Source organism: Microtus oregoni, unplaced genomic scaffold (genome assembly GCF_018167655.1).
Source record: "Microtus oregoni isolate MIOR12 unplaced genomic scaffold, Mior012 000015F_ref0000493, whole genome shotgun sequence".
In the NCBI taxonomy this organism is placed as follows: domain Eukaryota; kingdom Metazoa; phylum Chordata; class Mammalia; order Rodentia; family Cricetidae; genus Microtus; species Microtus oregoni.
This window is the reverse complement of record NW_024543074.1, coordinates 32032583-32054221: the sequence shown is the minus strand read 5'-3', so window position 1 is coordinate 32054221 and position 21639 is coordinate 32032583. Positions and strand designations below refer to the sequence as shown.

At 43.7% G+C, this 21639-nt stretch overlaps 1 protein-coding gene across 3 annotated transcripts in view; it reads right to left on the bottom strand.

Annotated features, from left to right (window-relative positions):
- Shisa6 (shisa family member 6) overlaps positions 1-21639 on the bottom strand; it is a 289285-nt gene that overhangs the window by 149372 nt on the left and 118274 nt on the right. For 2 of the 3 annotated variants that reach the window (XM_041664053.1, XM_041664052.1), the window contains one exon: positions 8253-8348. The exons of the other annotated variant lie outside the window; for it this stretch is intronic. In XM_041664053.1, coding sequence (XP_041519987.1) covers positions 8253-8348 — 96 coding nt within the window. The remainder of the gene's footprint in view (positions 1-8252; positions 8349-21639) is intronic. 3 annotated transcript variants of the gene reach the window in all.

Here is a 21639-nt window from a genome sequence, read left to right as displayed (position 1 = left end):
GGATATAAAATAAACAGTCACAGCAGATGTGAGCTTGAGACTAAGGAGGTAAGATGTGGCGAGTCACATTAAATCAGGGTAGAGTAAGATCATTCTGGTTGCATAGAACAGCATAGAATGTGTAAGGGTGCATTTTTTAAAAGAGGTTTTTGAAAGTTATCTGGACAGGAAGCAAGAGAAATGTAGATTGTCATGATGCCTAAGAAGTGGCAAATGTGCTTAACGGGCAAGAGAAGGGAGCAGAATGGGGACAGCTTAGAGTTGACCATGAAAGGGACAACTGTGACAAGGATCATGAGCAGTGTCCAAGGCCTTGTTTGAGTGATCAAGCTGCTAGCGGAATGGGGACACCGGGGAGCCAAAGAAACATTGCATAGTTACAGACTTCGGCTTTTTTAAAGACAAAAGGGTCTCTTCAATGGGGTCTCCTGAAGATGAGAATGAGACATCCTATCTAGAGAAAATGCTCAGACAACAGAATTGGGGCTGAGGAGTATAAAGACTAAAGCCTCCCCAGAGCCAGTCAGCTCACAAAGTGAGCAGAAGCTGCTCCTCTGACTGACTGCCATCATCTGTCCCTGCTCAAGGCTGCCAAAGACCCCATGTCCTTTAGTTCTAGGCATTTGGGCCTTTCTCCTTGGAGCCTGACTGTCTGAAGCTCCAGCCATCCCTGACCCAGAGGCTCACAAGTTTGTCTCCCTATTCTTTCCTCACCGTGGGGCCGTTGCCTTCATCAGCAAGCACTCAGGATCCTCTGTAAGATCCTCCTTCCACCCTGGTCTGCATAGCTGGCTCTTGCACCATGGCCCTGAATGTTAACACGGAATGGATTCCAGGCATCTGTGTTCAATTGCTCTTAGTGAAAAACCAGAAAACCATTATGCTCCCCCGGAATTACTCCCCCAGGCCAAGAGAACAAATGATTCACTGGAAAGCAACGGAGAGCACAAGCGCCGACATTTATCTGATTCAGGACTGAATACTTCATAAGCTCAGGGCCCTGGGAGGCCAGACTGCACGTTTAAGAACAGTTGGCAGAAGGACCTTGCGGGCTGAGGTACAAACTTCTGTTATTAACCCCTGGGGGACCACCTTTCTCTGTCACTGTGCTTACAGGAATAAGGGCTTCTCATCACTGCTCCGCTGAGTTGGAAAACAGGCCACTCTGAGAGTACATGGAGTGTTCTAACTCTCAGATCACCTCCAAGGTAAAACTCCCTGCTTCATCTGATGTAGCATCTTTATGTTCAGTAGATACCTGATCAACATGACTGCAGAATATCCAAGAAGAAGGAGCCTCACAAATCTCTGATTAGTACGAGGAAGCTGAGACCTAGCATGAGGGAACATTTTCAATAGAGACCATAGCTGAGTCTCCATGGACCACCAATCCGTGAGCTCATTCAGCCCCTTCTAGTTCTGCTGTCTGGGCTACTGTAGGATGGATTCATGTGAGAGGAGACACTCTCCAGGAAGAAGCAAAGCCAAGGGGGTGACATGTCACTGCTATGCCCATCGCTCCCCGGGGGAAAAGTCAAAGGCCGCTGACTATAGAGGTCTTTGTAACGAATGTTTCACAATTTTGTTCCAGAGTAGAAAGGAAGAGGCGGAGTGGGCAGTGCTATCCAGAATATTTTAAATTAAATACAGTTCTTCACTGATACATAAAAATACAAAAACTAGATATATTAATGGGGTGATATAAAATATGCTGACACCTCTTTACAAGGCGTAATGGTCACATTATGGTAATACCATCGGTACCATTAAGTGTTTATCTTTATGATAAAAACGTTTAAATTCCCTTTCTTCAGTTTATTAAAGAGGGAGCACAATATTGTTACCTAGAGTCATTTCTTCATAAGCACACGAGAACATCCTAGTGCCATCCAGCTGTGCCTTGGCACCCGCCCATCATCTTTCCCCATCTCTCCTCCATCTCTAGTCTTTGTAGCTTCCAGTTGAATTTTTAACGCAACCTATGCTTTGTGCCTGGGATGATTTGGAACACTGCCTGTAACTTACCTCTCTAGCTCCAATTCCTGTGTCCTCCCCGCATGTATCCCGTGCTCTGGCTGCTTTGCTGCCCTGCCCCTACAGCATCTGGAACTCTCACCACCCTGCCCTTTCCACATCCATACCTCCGTAAATGCTCCTGTACCAGAAATGCATTCTCCAGCCAACTCTCAGCTAGCCCCTCTTTCCTCACCTACAGAGACTGTCTCAGCTCATTACCCTACAGGTGACCACTTGGGACATCGCCAGCAGTGGCCATGTTTTTCTCTCTTTAACCGTCCTGTTCTTCTTTTGGGGATCTATTGTTCAGAACTTTTTACTTACTTTCCAGAGAGTATATTGCTCAGCTTCTTAAATGATGATAGTGTTTTGCTCATCTTATTCAACTTACATATTAACATGAATGAAATAGGCAAACACTCATGCCTCAGTTGCCACTTTTCAATGGATAAGGCATTGCAATCCTAAGAAATGTCTTTGTATCACTCATCCAACCTCAAATATTCCCCATTCTTCAACTGTCTTCCTTCCCAGCCAGGGAAGCTGGCTTCTGATGTGCTTGGTATGACAGACAAATCTTAGACATGGCAGTGACCTTCAGATCACTCTGGAGATTTTACCCAGGATTTTAAAAGGGAGATTGTATCAGCATTGCTCAAATCTTCATGTGTATGTAAAATGATCTGCAAACTTCTTAAAATGGTGTTTCTGTGTCAGTTTGTGCTGGGACATAAGAGCCTGGATTTCTCACTAGCTCTAGCGCTGCCCTGTTGAGTATGCTTGGGTTATTCTACAGTCCCCTGAGAGGGCAGCGATAGGAATGCTGGCCATGAGTCCTTAGTGTGCTAGTGCATGGGTTTCGCCATCAGTCCTCATATAGTAACCCAGAGAAATGGGTGGCATTATGATATTATTTTACCAATAGATGCCACTGAGGTCCAGGCCACACAGGGGTAGTGGAAACAGGGTTGAGCATGTGTTCCTCTAGTGACAGTTTACTTTCTGTCATTTTTTAACTTATAATCATCTAATGAGGGAAGTTTATAACAGTATTTAGAGGGAAGTATGGCTGAGCCTGAGGCTGTAACTCTAGGCAGAAAGGCCGAGAATTTACTGATTCCTCCATGCTAATAACTTGCATAGAATCCAAGCTTCAGCATAACATGGTTGTGATTAATACAGTATAGAAAGCCCATCCTCTAATTACTTGATATAGTCCATAGCTTGGCTACTGTGACATGGCAGAGAAAAAGGGGAGGCTAATTCCAAGAGTGGCTCATGGGCAGGGAGATTTCCAACTTAGATGACCAGTCAGCAGCACTAAGATCAGTGCTAGGAAGATAGGACACTGGTCACAAACTTACTCCAAACTTAGGCTCATGGAAAATAAAAGTATAGGCATAGTACTAGCAAGGAATCAGAAAACAGAAGGCTAGCAGCCTGACTGGTTGGGTACGCCAACCTCCAGAAGAACCTAGTGGTCTCCTCTCTCCCAAAGAGGCTCTGAGAACAGCACTGCATTCAAAGTTGTAACAGGTTTTGTGTAAGCCTCCCTTCTGCCTGTTAGGAAGCAGTTAGAATGGTAGATATTGCAGAATAAGGAATGAACTCATCACTCCAAAGTTGCCATAGCCTTCTCTCATGCCCTACTACTAGAGAACATGGGGAATCGAGTGGTACCCAAGTTTTCTGCTTTTAAAGAGGACATCTGTATTGAGAGGGATGAATTAGCATTTCCTAAAGCAGGGAACCTTTGCCGCACACCCTGATGCCAAGCCTTTGTCTTCCACTACCTCTTCTTTCCAGCAGAATATTCTACAAGCCTGGAATAATTAGTTACATAGGCCAATGATGGTGGGTCTACAAGTAAGCATTACCCAGGGACATGTGTGTCCCAGGACTCAGAATGTAGATTAAGTTTCAACAACACCATTGATCAAGGCAAGGAGTGACAGATTTCAGCTTAGATGTCACATGAATATATCAAGCAGTGTGCCATTTCAACCCAATCCTTTCTCAGAATGACTTGAGCCCAAGAGGAACAACATCCATTTCTTTGGCCAGCTTTTAGCCTGACTTCTTCAATGGAAAGTAACTTGTTTCCTCATGTAGGTGCAATGAAAACAAACAGGTTTGTGCTAGCCCACAGGTAGACTTTGGGTGGTTCAGGAAATGCATGTAGGATGTTGTAACCCTCATATTGTTTTCCATGGTTGAATTGTTGTTGGTACGACTCTAGGTAGGGACAGAGTTCTGTACCAGACGGAGGTGAGGGACAGTACCCTTTAAGGTTCCTAGAGGGTAGTAGTGTTCTTGTCAATAGTGGTCTGTGGACCACATGGAGAGCTCTGCAGGATGATCACTGTTCAGAAAAATGGAAGAACTTGAAAACAGAAGATCCCAACAGAGACTTTCAAAGATATTGTGGTGGGTTTTGTTCATCTGAAATATTTGGAGTTTATTTGAAAAGCAGGTATGTAGGATGTCAAAAGATGGGATTCGCTGGCACACAGAATTCTCAATTAGCTCCAGTCCATCCTTGATTGTAATACATCAACTTTAACAAGTAGATATCATGTGAGGTTGACTCAAAGATTATAAAACAGATGGTTGGCATGCACTTTCCTAACCACGGGACTTAGGGATGACCCTGTGTGTAGTCTAGGACCATGTGAAATAGACTGGAATAGATCTGGACACTCCAAACCAATGACTGATTCTTGGTATTCTGTCATTGCTCAACAGTGAGTAAGGCTGGACTATAGAAGGAAGTTGCCCCATGTGTACAGATAAGACAGCAAGAAGTGCCTTAGAGTCATGGTGCTTTGGGCTGTGAATACAAGAGATCCCCCTGCTCTGCTCCTATGGGCCCATACACCCCTCCTTCATAGAAAGGTACAGTATAGAGTATTCCTAGGTAGTATCAGCTTCATACAGGCCACTTTCAGGCAAGCTCGTTGAGCCTTCTCTCTTTCTTGATGTTCATCCTGCCTCACTGTTGCCATGGAGACTGGGATGCCTTCTGAGCTTTGTGCTTTATCTGGAGTCCAGCCTTCAAATACCTTAGCACAGTTCAACCCACTCACTCCCCTGGCTTCTGAGACTGTGAAAGTATCTACGCTGGATTCTTTCCGTCAGATGGCTCAGGAATCTTTTTACCACAGTCGATTGGTGATCGGAGGGCTGCTGCTCAAATTCTAATTGGTGAATGGCAGTCTAGGGTACCCTGGAGGCCCACGCATGCACATCCCATTGTTTATAGACAAGAACATCTGATTTCAATCCTTACAGAAAACAGAACCTCCCTAGCATTAGACCACTGCACAGGGGAAGCACGTCAGCCTGGCCACAGAGTGGTGTGGGGTCAAACCAGGAGGTGGGCCTGGCGAAGGGTAGCAAGAAGACAACAGAGAGCTCACACACAGGAAGGAGTGCTAAGTGGTGTATGCTCAGTTGATGCGGTGACTGTGTGTGGAAGGGGATCTCTGGAAGCAGCCTTAACTTCTCTCCTCCTTCCAGTCACCCAAGAGCACAGTAGTTTTGTGGCCCTGGTCATCATCCAAAGCTATGGATAGATATGGATGGAAAACAGCATGCCTCTCTGTATCCTTCCCTCCCCTAAAAGAGACACAGCAAATGCTGGCTTCAGGGGAACTGTTTCCCATTAGGCTGCCTTTATTCCCTTTCCAAATGTCCCTCCTGTACCACAAAATCCCCTTCCCATCTCATTGACCATCTAGTCTCCTTTACTCTTCTTGTTACGTCATTTGTCCAGAATCATCCCTGGCTAAAATCTATGCATTTCATGAATTTTAAAGCCATATCCTGGCTTTATTCCCTTCTCAGGGAGTCAGAGATAAATCAGGTATTACTTGTACAATCTCTAGAATTTCCATAGCCCTACCACGGCTCTTGCTCAGATCTGGGACTTAAACTGCCAAAAAGGCACACTGTCACTTTCTTTCTTTCTAAGATTACTGGCTGAGCATCAGGGCTATGGGTTCCACAGCTGAAAACCCCATCGGAGTTCTTAGCACTTGCTTCCTTCTTTTGTTTCCTGCCATAGACCCCATGATGTGTCTTGCTGGGCATCAGTATTGATCATAACCAGCCCCTTCTCCAGCAAGTGTTATTGAGAGAAAAAGATCTACTCAGGAACTCCCAGTGAGATCTAGAAGTATCTTTATGGGGCAAAACCTCTGACATTCTCCCTAAGTTTCCATCTCCCAGAGAACCGGGAGCCACCCCAGTACCTTCTGCAGCCTTGTAGCTCTTCTGACCTATTTTCACCTGCCTGGGGGACAGGTCTCTGTTCACCTTACCTCAGCACCCATCCCTGGCAGGAGTAACTTCCTCCTACAGTACTCTCCAGACTCGTCTCTGTTGCGCTTCTCCTATTTACTGTGAAGACTGGATTTGCTTCCCCAGTGCAAAGAGAAGAACCTAAGGGTGCATTGTATTTTGCCTCCTATTTGCCTCCTATTCAACAGAGTTCACTACTTGCTATTATGGCTTGAACCACTTTCAAAGGGTTGTGGTAAGGGTGGAAAAACCACACAGTTGAGAAGTCTTGGTAAGTTATTGGATTCTGTATAAAAATCATAGTCATAGCTCCACTCCTTGAGGTTTGTGTAATAGAAAGCCAGCCTTTACAATGGTCTCCAAATTTCCTGACCCTCCTGATAATTCTTGTTTCTGGATAGTCATCTCCTATCCTGAAGAGAACTGACATTTATACACTCTAAGACCTTATGAAAATGGTGGTGTGTTTAACCAATACATTTGGTCATAAAAGACACTGGGGCTTATGTCTTTTTTTCTCCTGTGAATCAACCACTGTCGGGATATCCAGTCAACACATCACTCAAGCAGACCACAGAGACAGTGTGATGGGAGGGATGGAGGCCTCCTGCCAATATAGCACCATGTAAGTATGATGTCTTGGAATTTTATTTGCCAGTGCCAGTCAGTACTTTACATGACCGAGTCCTGCCTAACTTGGTAGCTGAAAACTCACAAGAGACTCTTCTAATTCAGGACCTCGGAAATCCCCAACTCACAGAAACCATGCTTCATAATAAATGTTTATTTTACTTTAAAGTGTTGAGTTGAAAGCCTTCTGATTCACGGAAATAGGTATTGACCACTAAGTGGATATGTAGGGGTTGGTAACTCCAGGTTTGCGTTGATACAAGTGTCTCTATGATTGTTCTTTTATGTGTTGAACTGTGAAGCCCATTCCCCCATCTGTAACAGCAGCCTTCATTTTGATTCTGCAACTCTTAATAGCCACAAATGCCACCTGTATCCTCAATAAACTTTATTTAGACACAAAGAGACAACAGAAAATACATACACAGATACAGTTATCTTTTTCTCTATAGGATAAACACACATGACAGGGAATTTCAAAAGTAGGAGCATTGAACGGAAAAAAATAATGCAAATACCTTGTTCACTCACACTTGAAACAGACACAGATTTCAGAGCAAGACAGAAATGGAACATCTCAACCACAGGGTTCACATTTAGTCTGTAACAGCACACAGGTGTTGGGAAGGTAATCTAAGGAGTCAGGGATCCAGAGACAGAAGGCTCACAACACTAGTAGGACTATTTAAACAAAAGACAGAATCGGGGAGGATTTCATACCCCTGCGCAGATGCTCTGCAAGCTGCCAGCTAGGTTGTAAAGCAGCTTGGCAGAAATGCTACCTTAGCTTTCATCTTGCAGCTTGAAGGTCTGAACACCCTCTACCTTTGTGCCCGCATCACAGAGGTTTACAGAGACACACCGAGGATGCCTGAACTGTCCACATACACGCTGGCTTAGAAACTCACAGTACAGAACATTGACATTGGGTATAAGATAGGGGTTTTGCAAGGGAAAGGGGGATAAGGGAATAACAGCCCAGAGACAAACACACATTTTACAAGTACTACATCCATTGGTAGCATTTCCCACCATGATGCCTGTGGTCCCCTCTCATGGGGAGCCACCAGCACTTGTGTCCCCATCATGTACAGAGTGGGATGGGTGTCTCTTGGAGGTCTGTTACCATCTAAAGTCATAAATATGACTGCCTGGTCATCTCTGTGCCCAGGACATGCTGCCATGGAATAACCCCACATATTCCTGATTCTAGTAAGCCTCGGTACTCCACACCATCTTCACACTTCAGACTGGGGTTCCCTAGGCAACCTCTGTATTTTAGTAAAAAATTGTTTCCACTGTACCCTTCGTGTGTCCTCTTCCTAATGTGACAAATCCAGATGAGATGAAGTTATGGAGATCTGGTCCTCCACTTCGGTAAGCATCCTTCCCATAATGCCCTGCAAGAAGATGGGCAGAATTACCTGACACAGCCATGACAGCAACACAGAAAACAATCACAGCTCCATCTTGCCCAGCAGCTAAGCCATAAGGTCAAATATATATTATAATAAATATAATATATACACACATATATATATTACTAAGAATATATTGCTGTATATATAGACATATGTGCACATACATTATACATACACATCTTATGTGTCTATATATTGCTATGACAAAGACTAATGCCACATTGAAAGTAGAAGAAGAAAGGGAGACACGTGATTTGATTGTGACATTTCTGAGTGACCACAAAGTACACTAGAATGTTACTTTATAGATGGTCCTCAACTTACAGTGGGGTTGCACCCTGAATCAACCCATGGCAAGTTGAAGCATCTAAAGTTGAAAATGCAAAACACTGTAGCTTGGCAACACAGCACAACAGAGTATCAGCTGTTTCTGCTGTGACCACAGCTGCCAGGCTGCTATTGCTCATGGACACTACCCAGCATCACTAGAGAATACCATACTGCATCTTGGAAGCCCAACAAGAGATGAAAATTCCAAATGTAAAAAGTATGGCTACTGACTGTGCACTATCACAAAGTCCATCAAGTCAGACCATGAACCAATGGAGGACCTCTGTACTTGCCCCACCATCCTTTATTAAACTTCACAGGTTTCGAGGAAACAATACATTAAACACAATAATAGGGCTGTAAAAATTAAAGTCAGTGCACTGCAAAAAGATATTACAACGTCGAGCGAAAACACACAGATAGAGGCTGGAAGGATGGTTCAGTGGTTAAGAGCACTTGTCTGCACCCACACAATTAACAAGCATTTGTAATCCAGAGAGTCCGACACCCTCTCCTGGCCTCTATGGCCACTGCACACATGTAGTGTATAAACATACATGCAAGCGAAACATCCATACACATAAAGATAAATAAACAAAATTAAAATCTTCAACAACAACAACAAAAAAACACTGTAAAAACAGAAGATGCACAGATACTCTCAGCTCCCTTGGAGAAATTGGAGCATGGGTTTACCCAATGCCTCCTTCTAACATTTCTGTATTTCCCAAATTCTTTTCTATAACTACTAGGTTGTTTGTCTTTGTTGCCTTGTATCTTTGTCTTATCCCTTCCAGAGCATGGAGGAATGGGCCTGATGGCAGCTTCTCTCTCTCTCTCTCTCTCTCTCTCTCTCTCTCTCTCTGTGTGTGTGTGTGTGTGTGTGTGTGTGTGTGTGTCTATGAATCATGCACAACCTGTGGGACCACAGACTAGCAACTTAAGAGCAACCCAGCAACAGCTGAGCTGGCAGGCGGAATGGTGGCCATAAAACACTGGCAAGATCTTTATGTTTTCCTTTCTTGACTCCCTGTAATAAAACTGTATCCCCTAACAGGCAAAATACAGACATATGCATTGAGGTAAGGAAAAGACAAGGGCAGGTTGAGGACTGTGGGAGAAGAAATTTAGAGAGAAAGGAGTAAATATTCTCCTTCTGACATTCAAATGAGAATCTATGATGTGCTTGAAACCTGAGCATTGTAAACACTGTACAGCACGAAGCCTTCCGGGTACCATCCTCAATGCACACACACAAGGACGGAAGCAAGTCGCTATGCATTCATACCGCCACAGTGTGGATTACACATTGAACGTGTACTATATAAAGTTAAAAGGTTTCTGAAAATGAGATATTAAATATGACAGCAGCATAATAAAACTTCAAGCAAGTGCATTAAAAAGCAGGAAATGATTGAAAGAAAACACACGCGTATCTTGTCAGCTGAGAGCTAATTATTTCTCTTTTCAACTAGTCATTATTTTGGAAGTTGTTTATTCTATAGTGAACACACAATTCTCTAATACAAACACAAAAATAAATACCTAGAAAAAAATACCCTATGTCAATAAGACAAACTTCATATTTCTTAGCAAGCCATGTTCCAGAGCCTTCGACACAGGGTAACTTGGGAATCACGTGGAAGTTTAAGTTGCTCAGATGCACAGACAAACTTCAGCCTTTCTGACACAGTCAATGAAGCGGGACTATTTTAAACAAAGCCCTTTGGGTTTCTAAAGAATGACCAGTGTTGAGAACTGCTGCCTCAACAACCCAAGATGAGAGATTTATGTGAACAGGAAAAGTCGATGACCCCTTGCGAGGGTGACCATTTAAATGCTATTTATATTGAGGGCTCCACTACTCTTCCCCTGGGAGGTGAAATCTGTCCTCAGTTTCTTCCTTATCCCAGTTCCCAAATCTGAGTATGCATGAGAATACTAGAAACACTTTAAACAGATGGATTCAGCAGACATGAGACAGGATTCAAGAGTTGGCAAATTTTCTCAAGGGCCCTGGGTCAGGGCTAACAAAACCATGAGAATCCTGCCACTGATTTCCCTGACCCTGAAACACATTACATCATTCGTTCTTCAGCTTTCTACAAGGGAAGTACTTGGTGGAAACTGTGGAAACATTTCAGAGTTCCATGGCATTGTCAGCCCCCGATGAAAGGCTTCTGCCAAAATCTCAAGCTATGTGACAGTTGCTAGCAGCTGGAGACATCGTCTTTCTCAAGAGGAAGAGGGGTGCATGAATGGTGTATGCTACCAACCAAAGGAGCATGAGGACCCCTCTTTTGCAACAAGCACCATTGTGGTAAAGGAAGTAACAACCCAGAGCAGTCATAAATGTGGACCTCATTAATTCAGAAGCTGTGGTGCATCCTGCAGAAATTTGTGCTGGTTTATTTTTGTGCTCCTTATAAATAAAAATTTTGATAAACAAATCAATACTAAGGAAGATGGCCCATAAAACAAAGCCTTGCTGTTTACAAATCATTCTTATCTGTCAGATGAACAAGGTCCTTCGGGACTAAGTATTGCTCTAGTGCTCCAGGGCTCTGCTTGCCTGAAAGGGAACTGAAGCTTCTGGATCGCTTGCTGCAGGCCAGGCAGGGGGACAGAGACTCTGCAAGCATGGCTTCTGAGACAAAAAGAGGTAACCTTTTAGAGTATCTTAGAGTTTACTCGGATTCCTTTTTGCAGAAAAATCATTTTAATCAATACTGCCTGCAGGTCATTTATTATGTTTATTATTTTTAACACTACCCCCCAATTTTATTGGTGCAAAAACTGAGGCCACTGGGCAAAAGCTTGGAGGTTCCTAAGCTTGCACTAGTCCTTTGACGGTAAATACGATGTGCATTCTACTATGGATGTCTGGCTTTGTCAGCGCCTCGTAAGAACCTAAGTTCCTGGAACTAGTCAGCAGCGGATCTTCAATCCCACCCAGGTCTGAAGCTTTTCAAGTCCAAAATCATTCTACAGCCCTTGCCCCAGTGGCTTTTCTGAAGTACAGCTGTGACTTTTCTCCAAGACAAACAGTGAAAATGTAAGGATGAAAATTCTAGGTGGTAACACACAAGTTCATGGGAATTGATCCTGAGTGAGAGAAAAAAGTAAATGGCACCGATAGCTAGTGAGGCAGGGGCAGGAGCATTGTACAGATGAAAAAATTCTGGGGTCAATTCAGTTTGCAGAAAGACTCCCTCTTTGTCTTATAACAGAGTCTCATGATGGAGCCCAGTTTGGGCTCAAAGTTCCTAGACTCCCACATCAGCCTACCTACTGCTAGAAATAAAGGTGTGCATCACCATCCCAGCTCTTCTGTGATATTGAAAGGCATCTCTAAGGACAGATTTTTGGAAATTAGCCTATGAAGTTGAGATGGAAAGCACAGTGACTGCTTCAACCTTGGTTTGCTTGATGGTCCTCAAACTTGAGCAAGCACCCAACTCCCCAGGACAGTGCAAAAGATCACTGGGCTCCAGTCTTACAATCTCCTAAGCAGGAGGTAAGCCCCGGTAGCTCTATTTCCCACAAGTTCTTGAGTGTGATGATCAATCCCCACTGTCAACTAGACTCTACTTAGAATCACCCTAAAGATTGGCGAGACACCTCTGGGTGTGACAATGAGGATGTGTCCAGAGATAATTAACTTATGGGAAAGACTCACCCTGAATGTGGGTGGTTCCATACCATAGGCTGAACATCTGGAAGGACTAGGACTGAATGTGGTCAAAGGAGGCAAAATGTGGCAAGCTGAGCTGCATTGCCCTTTCCTTCCTGGCCCACTGTGATGCCTCAATCACTCTGGACGGAATCCTCTAAACGGATCCACTTCTCCTTTGAAGTTGTCTCTGTCATCTATCTGGCCAGAGCAACAAGAAGAGCAGCCAAACACCAGATAATACACTATGTCTCAAAGACTGTATCTTGTGATTATTATGTGGGAATGAGTGACAGTCAGTCTTCAGCTGGACCATGAGACTAGTCCAGAATGACATAAAAGCCTCTGGACCAACAAGGGAAGAAGGGCTGATAAGAAGAGAAGCCCCGTGCAGGTGGACAATCAGAAGAGAGGAGTCAGCGTCTCTTCTGTGCCATGATGATGCACGGAGCTGATGGACTGATGATATGAAAGATATGAGAGGGCACCACCAATTTCACAGGATGTCACTCAGACAACCAATCCTCTCCTCCGTCCAGTAGAAACAGACATCAGTCTCTGCCTATCTGACAGCTACAAGAGCCAGAGGACAAGGGAGTGCAGGCCTTCTCCAAGCAAACTGGAATCACAGAGAAGCAATCATGTCTGTCGGGGCTAGAGGTGGAAGTAGGCAAGATCTTTGTGAAGTACATTGGCAAAGAAGAGATAGAGTCCCCATGTCACAGGACAGGAAAACATACAGTCTTAGCCAGGAGTAAGGGGGCACCAGGCTTCAGAGCGTGTATGCTACTACCTGCTGAATGCAACATGGCAGAAGAGCCTTGAAATGACATCTTTACCCCAGGTCAAATGACTACCCTGAGCCCTCATCTGAGCTATTGACAACTGCCTACAATGCACTAATGTTTAGTTCCATCTCAGTCTCTACCCAGGCTGTCTTCCTGCTTTGACTTCAGAACTCCATGACCTTCTCAAATCTTTCCAGGAGCCATGAGTCAGAGATAGGACAAAAGGGAAACTGTTACCAGGCATGGGGCTTTTAAAGCAGAGAGGTCCTAGACTGAATTTCCTGGACTCGGGCTGTCCTGCTGGCTCCGTCAAGAAAAGGCAAGACAGATGTCATCCTATAAAGGAGAGTTGCTGCAAGAAACAGGGGGGGAATATGGGATAGTACCCAAATGGCGACTTCTAGAAAACTCAACCGAATTTTGCATTTGCGAAACTGCATCAGCAGCCGTGAGACGGAAACAAACCAATCAAGACTGGTTGCCTGTTGCATTCCTGGACGACAGACTGGATCGAGAGGGAAACTGGTGATGTGGTATCCTAGGAGAGATGCACGCTGCACACTAAGTGAGAAGGACAAAGGGGCAGACACTGGTAGGACATGCCAGACACTCCAGGATCCGAAATCCATGTCAAGTAAGACTCCCTGAGGAGGGACAGAAGGGACAGTTCAGAAGCAATAATTAAAAGTTAATTGTTTGTTGTTTTTCCTGAGCAGATGAAAGACTTCAGTCTTTATATCCAGAGAATCAAGTCTTCAACTACCTAGTAGAAGGGATCAATATCTAAATATAGCCTGATGAAATGCCATTTAAAGTTAAGAAAAATGTTCAATACAACATGAAATCTATAGGAAGTGAAGTCACCCTCCTAATAATGTTGGTGAAGCTTAAAAAAAGGCTCAGTACTTTAAGGGCATTTACAGAGGAGCAGGGTTTGGCTCCCGACACTCAGAAGTACCTGCACCTCCAGCTCTAGGGAATCCAACATCCTCCTTTGGCCTCCGCAGGTATCTATACTCATGTGAACATATGAACACATACACATAATTTTTGTTTTCAGAAATGACTCAGGACTCACCCCTTTGTTCCTGGGATAACATACTGGCAGAGGTACACATTCACCTAGAACTCAACTGACACTTTATTTCAAACCCACAAAGTCAAAGGGACACAACAATAGAACCCTGGGTTTGGGGGGTTAAAAGCATTAATATACACAATGCACGGCCTTCAGAACACTGGTGTTGGACCTTTTTAAAAATTTGCTAATATTTTGGAATAAAGATGTTTTGGTTCCCTTTGCCACTTCAAAATTCATTGGAAATAATGAGAGGAAGAGGAAATAGTAAAATTAATCAAAAACATGCAGGATTTTTGTTAAATAGAGATAGAGCATTTGGGAAAATATCCTACAGATAAAAGCACATATAAATATACATATAAAGATACACAGAGCAATCAATTTAAAGGGGACCAAGAAACTAAAGATACAATGTCAGCCCTAAAAATTGTCAGGCGAGAATATAGCATAATGTATATAGGGGTCTAAACTAGAGAAGAAACTACAGAAAAACTTTAATCATGATACATCAAAAGTAATCATAAAACTATATACCCAAGGCTAGCAAATGCACAGGTATTGAAACCAAGATAATATAAATATCTTGAAAGCAATAAAAGAGAAAACAGTCCAAATAAGAAAAACCAAACAAAAAGCGAATAGGCAGCTACCAGAGGAGAAAACCCGATGGACTGATACACATGAAGCAGTGTTCAGTCCCACAAGTAATCAGTGAAATTCAAATTAAAACTATAATGAAATAGCATTTCACACCCCGTAGACAGGCAAACATATCAAACCCTATACGAAATCCAAGACTTCTGCCTTGAGACTTTCCAGAAGGAAAATCAGTAAAGCTGTCTTGAAAAGACCAGTTTCAGTGGCTACCACAGAACCAGAGACTTTTTGCAGCCGTCGTGAGCTCACAAAGAGGGATGCGTAAGTAAGTTCAATGCAACCTTGTTTGTCCTTGAGACAAGCAGGGGCTCCTCCATTCTACCCAGGGGTGTAGTCCTGGAATAGAATTCTGCAACAGTATGAAATGAAACAAGTGGAATCTCACTGATACTAAATGTCAGCATGGATGGCCGCTGCTACAATGCTGAGCACATACAGAGAGAGAGAGAGAGAGAGAGAGAGAACTAAGAAAAAGCAGGGTGGCATGACAGGGAAGGAAGTTTTGAAATATGCAATATCATGTCTGATATTGTTCGAGGACATGGGCACGCATAAGGTTATACAAATATAACGACATTCAGCAAAAATTTAAATATATGTTTCAAGGTAACAGTTACTTTTGCAGTAAGAGCATGAAAGTAGTTGAGAAAGGCTATACCAATTGATCCTGTGTTCTGTGTCTTACACTGAGAAACTGGATATGTGTCTGACCATTAAAGAATTCTGTTTGGTTTATTTACCAGTTCATTTGGTTGAGATAGGACCTTGCTATGCATCCCAGGATGACTTGAATTCATGATCTTCCTGCTTCGACCACCCTGCCCCCACCCCCTGCCAGTGTAGAATAGAAGATTATATACTATGTCCAGCTAAAATGGTTCTTCTTGCCGGGCGGTGGTGGCGCACGCCTTTAATCCCAGCACTCGGGAGGCAGAGGCAGGCGGATCTCTGTGAGTTCGAGGCCAGCCTGGTCTACAAGAGCTAGTTCCAGGACTGGAACCAAAAAGCTACGGAGAAAACCTGTCTCGAAAAATCCCCCCCCCCCCAAAAAAAATGGTTCTTCTTTCCAGTTATTCTCTTCATGTATATTTTTGTTTGTCTGTTTGAGGGCATAACTGCTCCAAGGTATGGTTAGGTTTTTATTGCAGATATGAGGGAGAATATAGCCAGAGGTGTCTGGAAGACTATGGAGCAGAGAGAGAAAATAGTACAGCGAACATGGCCTAGACTGGGCCATGAGAGCCAAGAGGAGGGAGGGGGTGAGAGAGGAAGAGATGACCAGGGGAGAGAGGACCAAGAGAGGAAGATAAAAATAATGTATAGTCAAACTAGTAGTGTTATATGGAAATGAGAAGCTGGGGGAGGTCTTCCCATCAGCTAGAGAAGTTTAGGGTTAGATGAGAAGTGCTGAGAAGAGCCAGGAGGCCAGCATGAACCTGTAACATGTACTTGTGATGCTGAGTAAGCCTGAAAGCCAGCATGAGCTTTGGGTAAACTAATAGGTGCCACAGATAGCCATTTGTCTGGGGTTTCTTCTGGACCTGACAATCTCTAAATGATTTCTTATTTTATTTGCTTATAGATGTAATAGGATTATAGGTACTATGTAGATAGATAGATAGATAGATGATAGATAGATAGATAGATAGATAATAGATAAAAGGGACAGAGAGGCAAGTATTGGATGAATAGATACTTTTTAATGGTTGATAGAATAATTAGTTTGCTTGGCTAAACTATTCTTATTCAATAATTTATTATGTTGTCATTTTTTTTCAAGAACTAAGACAGCAGAGAATGTCCGGTTTTCAGATTACCCATAAGCACCTGCTGGGAAATAATCTGCCAACAAAAGGCAAGCCATAGGATTTCTGAAACCCTGGCTGCATGTGTTCCTAATCTTCAACCAGCCTTGGAATCCTAAAATTCCCTGAGGAAAGACTGGTAAAGCAGACTGCACAGTTTTAAACATTTGCAGAATTATCCTTATGGGCAGCAGTAGGGCTAAAGGGTCCTGGAGCTGCCTTGGCCAAGCTGGCAAACAAACATAGAGAGCAGCCGCAGGGACAGAGGGAGAGCGCTCCAGCTTTGGAGCCTGCTTGCAATGCAGAGCATGCGCTTAGAGCTCACACGGAGCGGAGCTCTGAGCAGCAGAGAGACAGCCCGAAGGACACCGAAGGCCAGAGTCACAGACACACACAAAGCCAAGAGGCCTCCATGCAAAACTATGCCCCAGACCACAGAGGGAGTGCACAGAAAACCCCAGCAGGAGATGTTACTGCACGGGATGGAGGGCTGGCCCTGGCTTATGCATGGTTGAATCACATCAGTGACACACCAACTACAAAAGTGGACATCAACTAGAAACAGACAATTCCTCCCACTTGCTGTTGACCCTACATGAGAAAGCAAGCAGAAACATTTTAAAGGCCAATGGATATACAAAACTATTACTAACTGTAACTCTTAGTTATAGAAATGCAAAAAAGAATAGGATAAACATTTTTTGTGTGTTTATTTTTTTTTTGGTATTTTTGGTTTGGTTGGTTTGATGAGTTTTTATTTATTTATTTGTTTATTTTGGTTTTTCGAGACAGAGTTTCTCTGTAGCTTTGGAACCTGCCTTGGAACTAGCTCTTGTAGACCAGTCTGGCCTCGAACTCACAGATTATCTGCCTGCCTCTGCCTCTGGAGTGCTGGGATTAAAGGTGTGCGCCACCACCACCTGACTTTTATTTATTATTATTTTATTTTAAAGACAGGGTTTCTCTACATAGCCCTGGCTGTCCTGGGACTTGCTTTGTACACCAGGCTGGCCTCAAACTCAGAGATGTGTCTGCCTCTTGCTCCCATGTGCTGGTATTAAAATTGTGCACCACCAGGCTTGGCCTTATAATGTATCTTGTAACCAAAACAATTTCACAAAACCTAAGACTTCCACAATGACAAGGAAGTTACTCCATGGAACAATCCCTCTTGGCTTGTCATCTTACTGCTGGGAATTTTTACTACTTCCTTGCTTTCCAATTTTTCCAAAAGCTATCAGCCATAGTAAATAGTAGAGGGCTGACTGCAAAACTTTCGCCAGTAACAACTACACAAAAGACCGATGCAGAGTGGTATGTGCTAATGACAGAGATTTCCAAGGCGTGGGAAAAAGCAGAAGAGAAGGAGAAGGAAGAGGAAGAAGGGGAAGAAGAAGAAGAGGTGGAAGAGGCGGCCACAGTGAAACACAAAATAATGTCTCCGTCTAGTCCCTTTTATATAAAAAATAATTAGAAGTTATACAATGACAATATCAGCAGACCCATTGCAAGTAAGATGTTTTATGCAAGCAACATATTTTTTTCTGGTAATAAACTTGCTTACAGCACTCATTCCTTTGGGAGAGGGCTTGGGATGAAAAGGAGATGCTTAACTTTGATTTTTTCCTAACTTACTGTTTGAATTTTTAAACGCGTGCATGTGCTCCGCTTACTTTTCACCATATTTATAGAATATGTGAGAGTCGGGAAGAAGGGTTAAGCTCAGTCTTTTCCCTTCCTCTTTAAGAAGAAAAAATTAAAAAAAAAAGCTCAATACAAGGCGTTTTATAAACAGAAGGTGGTCCAGAAAGCAAGACACTTTTCCTCATGTAGATGACAGATACTGACTCCCATCTCACAGGTACAGTGATGTGTACCAGGGGCTCCAAGGATGCCCCACACTAATAATCCCCCCCTCTTGAGTGGTCACAGCTTGTCTTAAGCCCACTTCTCTCCCTTTTCCATGCACAGAGCTCCTGAGCACCTCTCTTTCTCCATGATCTCCACGCTGACTTTGGACCAGAAGGAGGTCCAGTTAGAAAGAGATAAGAACCTAGGCTTTGGCACCCAACCTTAGGGCTCTTTCTCCTGGTGGATCTCTGGAGTTCCTTCCATATCCCATGAGTCTCAGCCTAGCTCTATAAGGGAGACGCTGCAAACCAGGAGACTATGCTTCCTAGGGCAGTCACTTTCTGATGAGCAACCCAGGGGGCTTCCAATCTGGTTCTAACAAGGTGAACTGAAGGAGGGCTGTTCTGTTCGCTTGTGGATTATTTCTAACAGGTAACTACTGGAAGTGCCCTGCCTTATTTCATGTGGTCCTTGTTCACATAAGAATATGGTACCCTGTACTCCAGCACCCACAAGGAAGCACTGCTACTGTGAAAAACCTCCACCCAGGTCTTCCCTCTGCCTAGGCTGGATGTAGCCTTGGGGAATGACATGAAAATGAAGTATCCACAGCTTTAAGCACTCTGAATAATAATAATAATAAAAAAAAAACCTAGACTGTAGGACACACTCATGGACAGAGAAAGAATATAAGCCCAGAGCAGTAAGCAGGGAGCAGTTTCAAGGTCACAGAAAGTCTTGGACTCAACCTTATCAGGATGAAACCTTTCACCCTACAGGGCAGTACTGGGATGATATCATCAGATAGAATGGGGGAAGAGCCAAGAGGCTAAAATCCAGCTCAATAACCAACCAACAAGGGATGGTCTTCCAGAAAGTAACTCATATTTATTAGTTCAAATAAAGGCTTCCTTAGTCATCAGTGTTTTGAAACAAAACCCAAATAAACCAAAACATAAATATGCTTTGTATACGCATCTCAAGCTGTGGCAAAAGACAAAGAAAGAGCAGAACGTGGTCAAGGGCAAATTCGAGGTCAACTTCATCCACGGTAACAGGAGATTTTACCAGTCTCTCTTGAATGTTATATATTCTTAGGGATGAATTTTGTAGGCTGAGAGGGGGAATTGTTAATGTATTACACAGTCTGGCTAAGTGTGGTAACAAACTCAATTATTCAGCAGATTGGGGCAGGAGGACTACAAGTTCAAGGACAGCTTTGGCTATAGACCAAGTTCAAGGTCAACACCGACAACTTGGTAAAACTGTGTGATTGGAGTTATAGATCACCCTAACATACACAGGACCCTATGTTCAACCTTTAGCACTGGGGGGTGAAGGGAAAGGAAAAGAAAAAATATTTAAAATGCTCTATAAAAACAAAACTTTGAAAGTCATGCCTTTTGCATATCCTAAGTATTTAACAAGGGGAAGAGTGGGAGGATGGTTTGGAGGTGGCAATATTAATCTTCAGAAATTTGAGGTCTAAACCCTCTATCTAGTTCCTGCCTTTAAGGCAGAATCAGAGGACTCAGAGGGAGCTGAACTATAACCAAGGTGCGTCTGAGGTCACCTTTTCTAGGCTCTGTATTGATGGATGAGGAAACTGGTATGTGTTTGTATGGGGGGGGGGGGTGTGTTTCAGGCCAAAGTCACGGAGATCAGACTGCTGGCCTTTGCCTTCCAAGACCAGCACTCTTTCCAACTCCCCTACACAGCCTTCAGTCTGCCCCGTGGGGGAGGAAATGTCATTAAAGCTTATTTCTACTCCAGGGGACCCCAGCGCACCATTTATTCTTCTCTTCTGTTATATGTTGGCTGCAATCCCCTTGGAAGGTAGCCCAGCAAAACCAAATCCCCGTCTTCGACTGCAATCAGAATCACAGAGCTGTCTCATTGTCTTAAGCAGGACTCTGGCCAAGAGTAGTCCTGAAGAAGACCAGCAGATGAGGTGGAGGATGCAGGAGCTCTCTGCAGGGAAAACAGCTCTTTCTTTAACTGCTCCAAATATCTTACAAGGTCAAGGAGGTTAGGGCAGACCTCAGAACTCTACTAAGAACTGAGTGGATTGAAGAGGTCCCTCTTGTGATTACCCACTGATGGGCAGTTCCCCAGTCCCAGGGAGACTAAGTCCTGTTTCCCTCTGTTTCTGCAAAACTCCTGTGTTTCCTCCAAGTACATCCAAATTCATGGGGCTTAGTGAAGGCATCCTGAGAAACTGTCGCCACCTTGTGCAATTCAGATCATGTGCCATGGTGCGAAGACAGCACTTCTGACTGCAGGAAAATCTTTCTGCTTTTCTCTATTTTGCAGATGAAGAAATGGTCTTGGAGAGGTGATATAGTTATCAAAGTCAGAATGGCTCTTGTCATTTACCATAGTTCCAGGGAAGCTAAGCCTGGGGTGCCAACTAACTCCAAACCGAGGATAAGAACACAGGCTTCTAATCTATCCATCTGGCTCTGACACCAGCTCAGCTCTGGTTGAAGCACTCATGTTTCCTGAGCCTCGGTTATTCTTGCTGGCAAATGGGAATGTGCCCACCTCAGAAGGCTGTGATGAAGATTAAGGCAAATGCATTTGTGTGTACAATGCGCAGAACACTTATTCACCAGAGATGAGTATTGTCCCCATTACCACAGGAAAGACGTTCTTCAAGAATACTGAATATTTTGAAATGCCCCAGGGAGAAGCACAGGAAGATACTTTGGATTCGAGCTTCTGCAGTATCCCAGGGAACTCTTCCTTCTACCTCTCAACTTCTGTGAGAATGTTCTATTCCTTCCTGGTTGAACAAACTCATTCAAATGCACACTGAAATGATTTAGAAAAGGGAGACTAGGAAAATGCTGAACCCTGGCTCATTTCTCATCTAAAAGGTGTCTCATTTCTGCCTGCCCTGGTACCGTGTGGCCTTGAGTCTTTCATCTTGGTCATGAGATGTGTGGATGGGACCACTGTTCTGGGGACACAGCATTGCTTAGAAACTGTCAGAGACTGATACTGTATGGTCTACAAGTCATTCTTCTGTGGGGCATCTATCTTGATAGCTATCGGTTCTAGTTCCTTGGACAAATGGGTCATA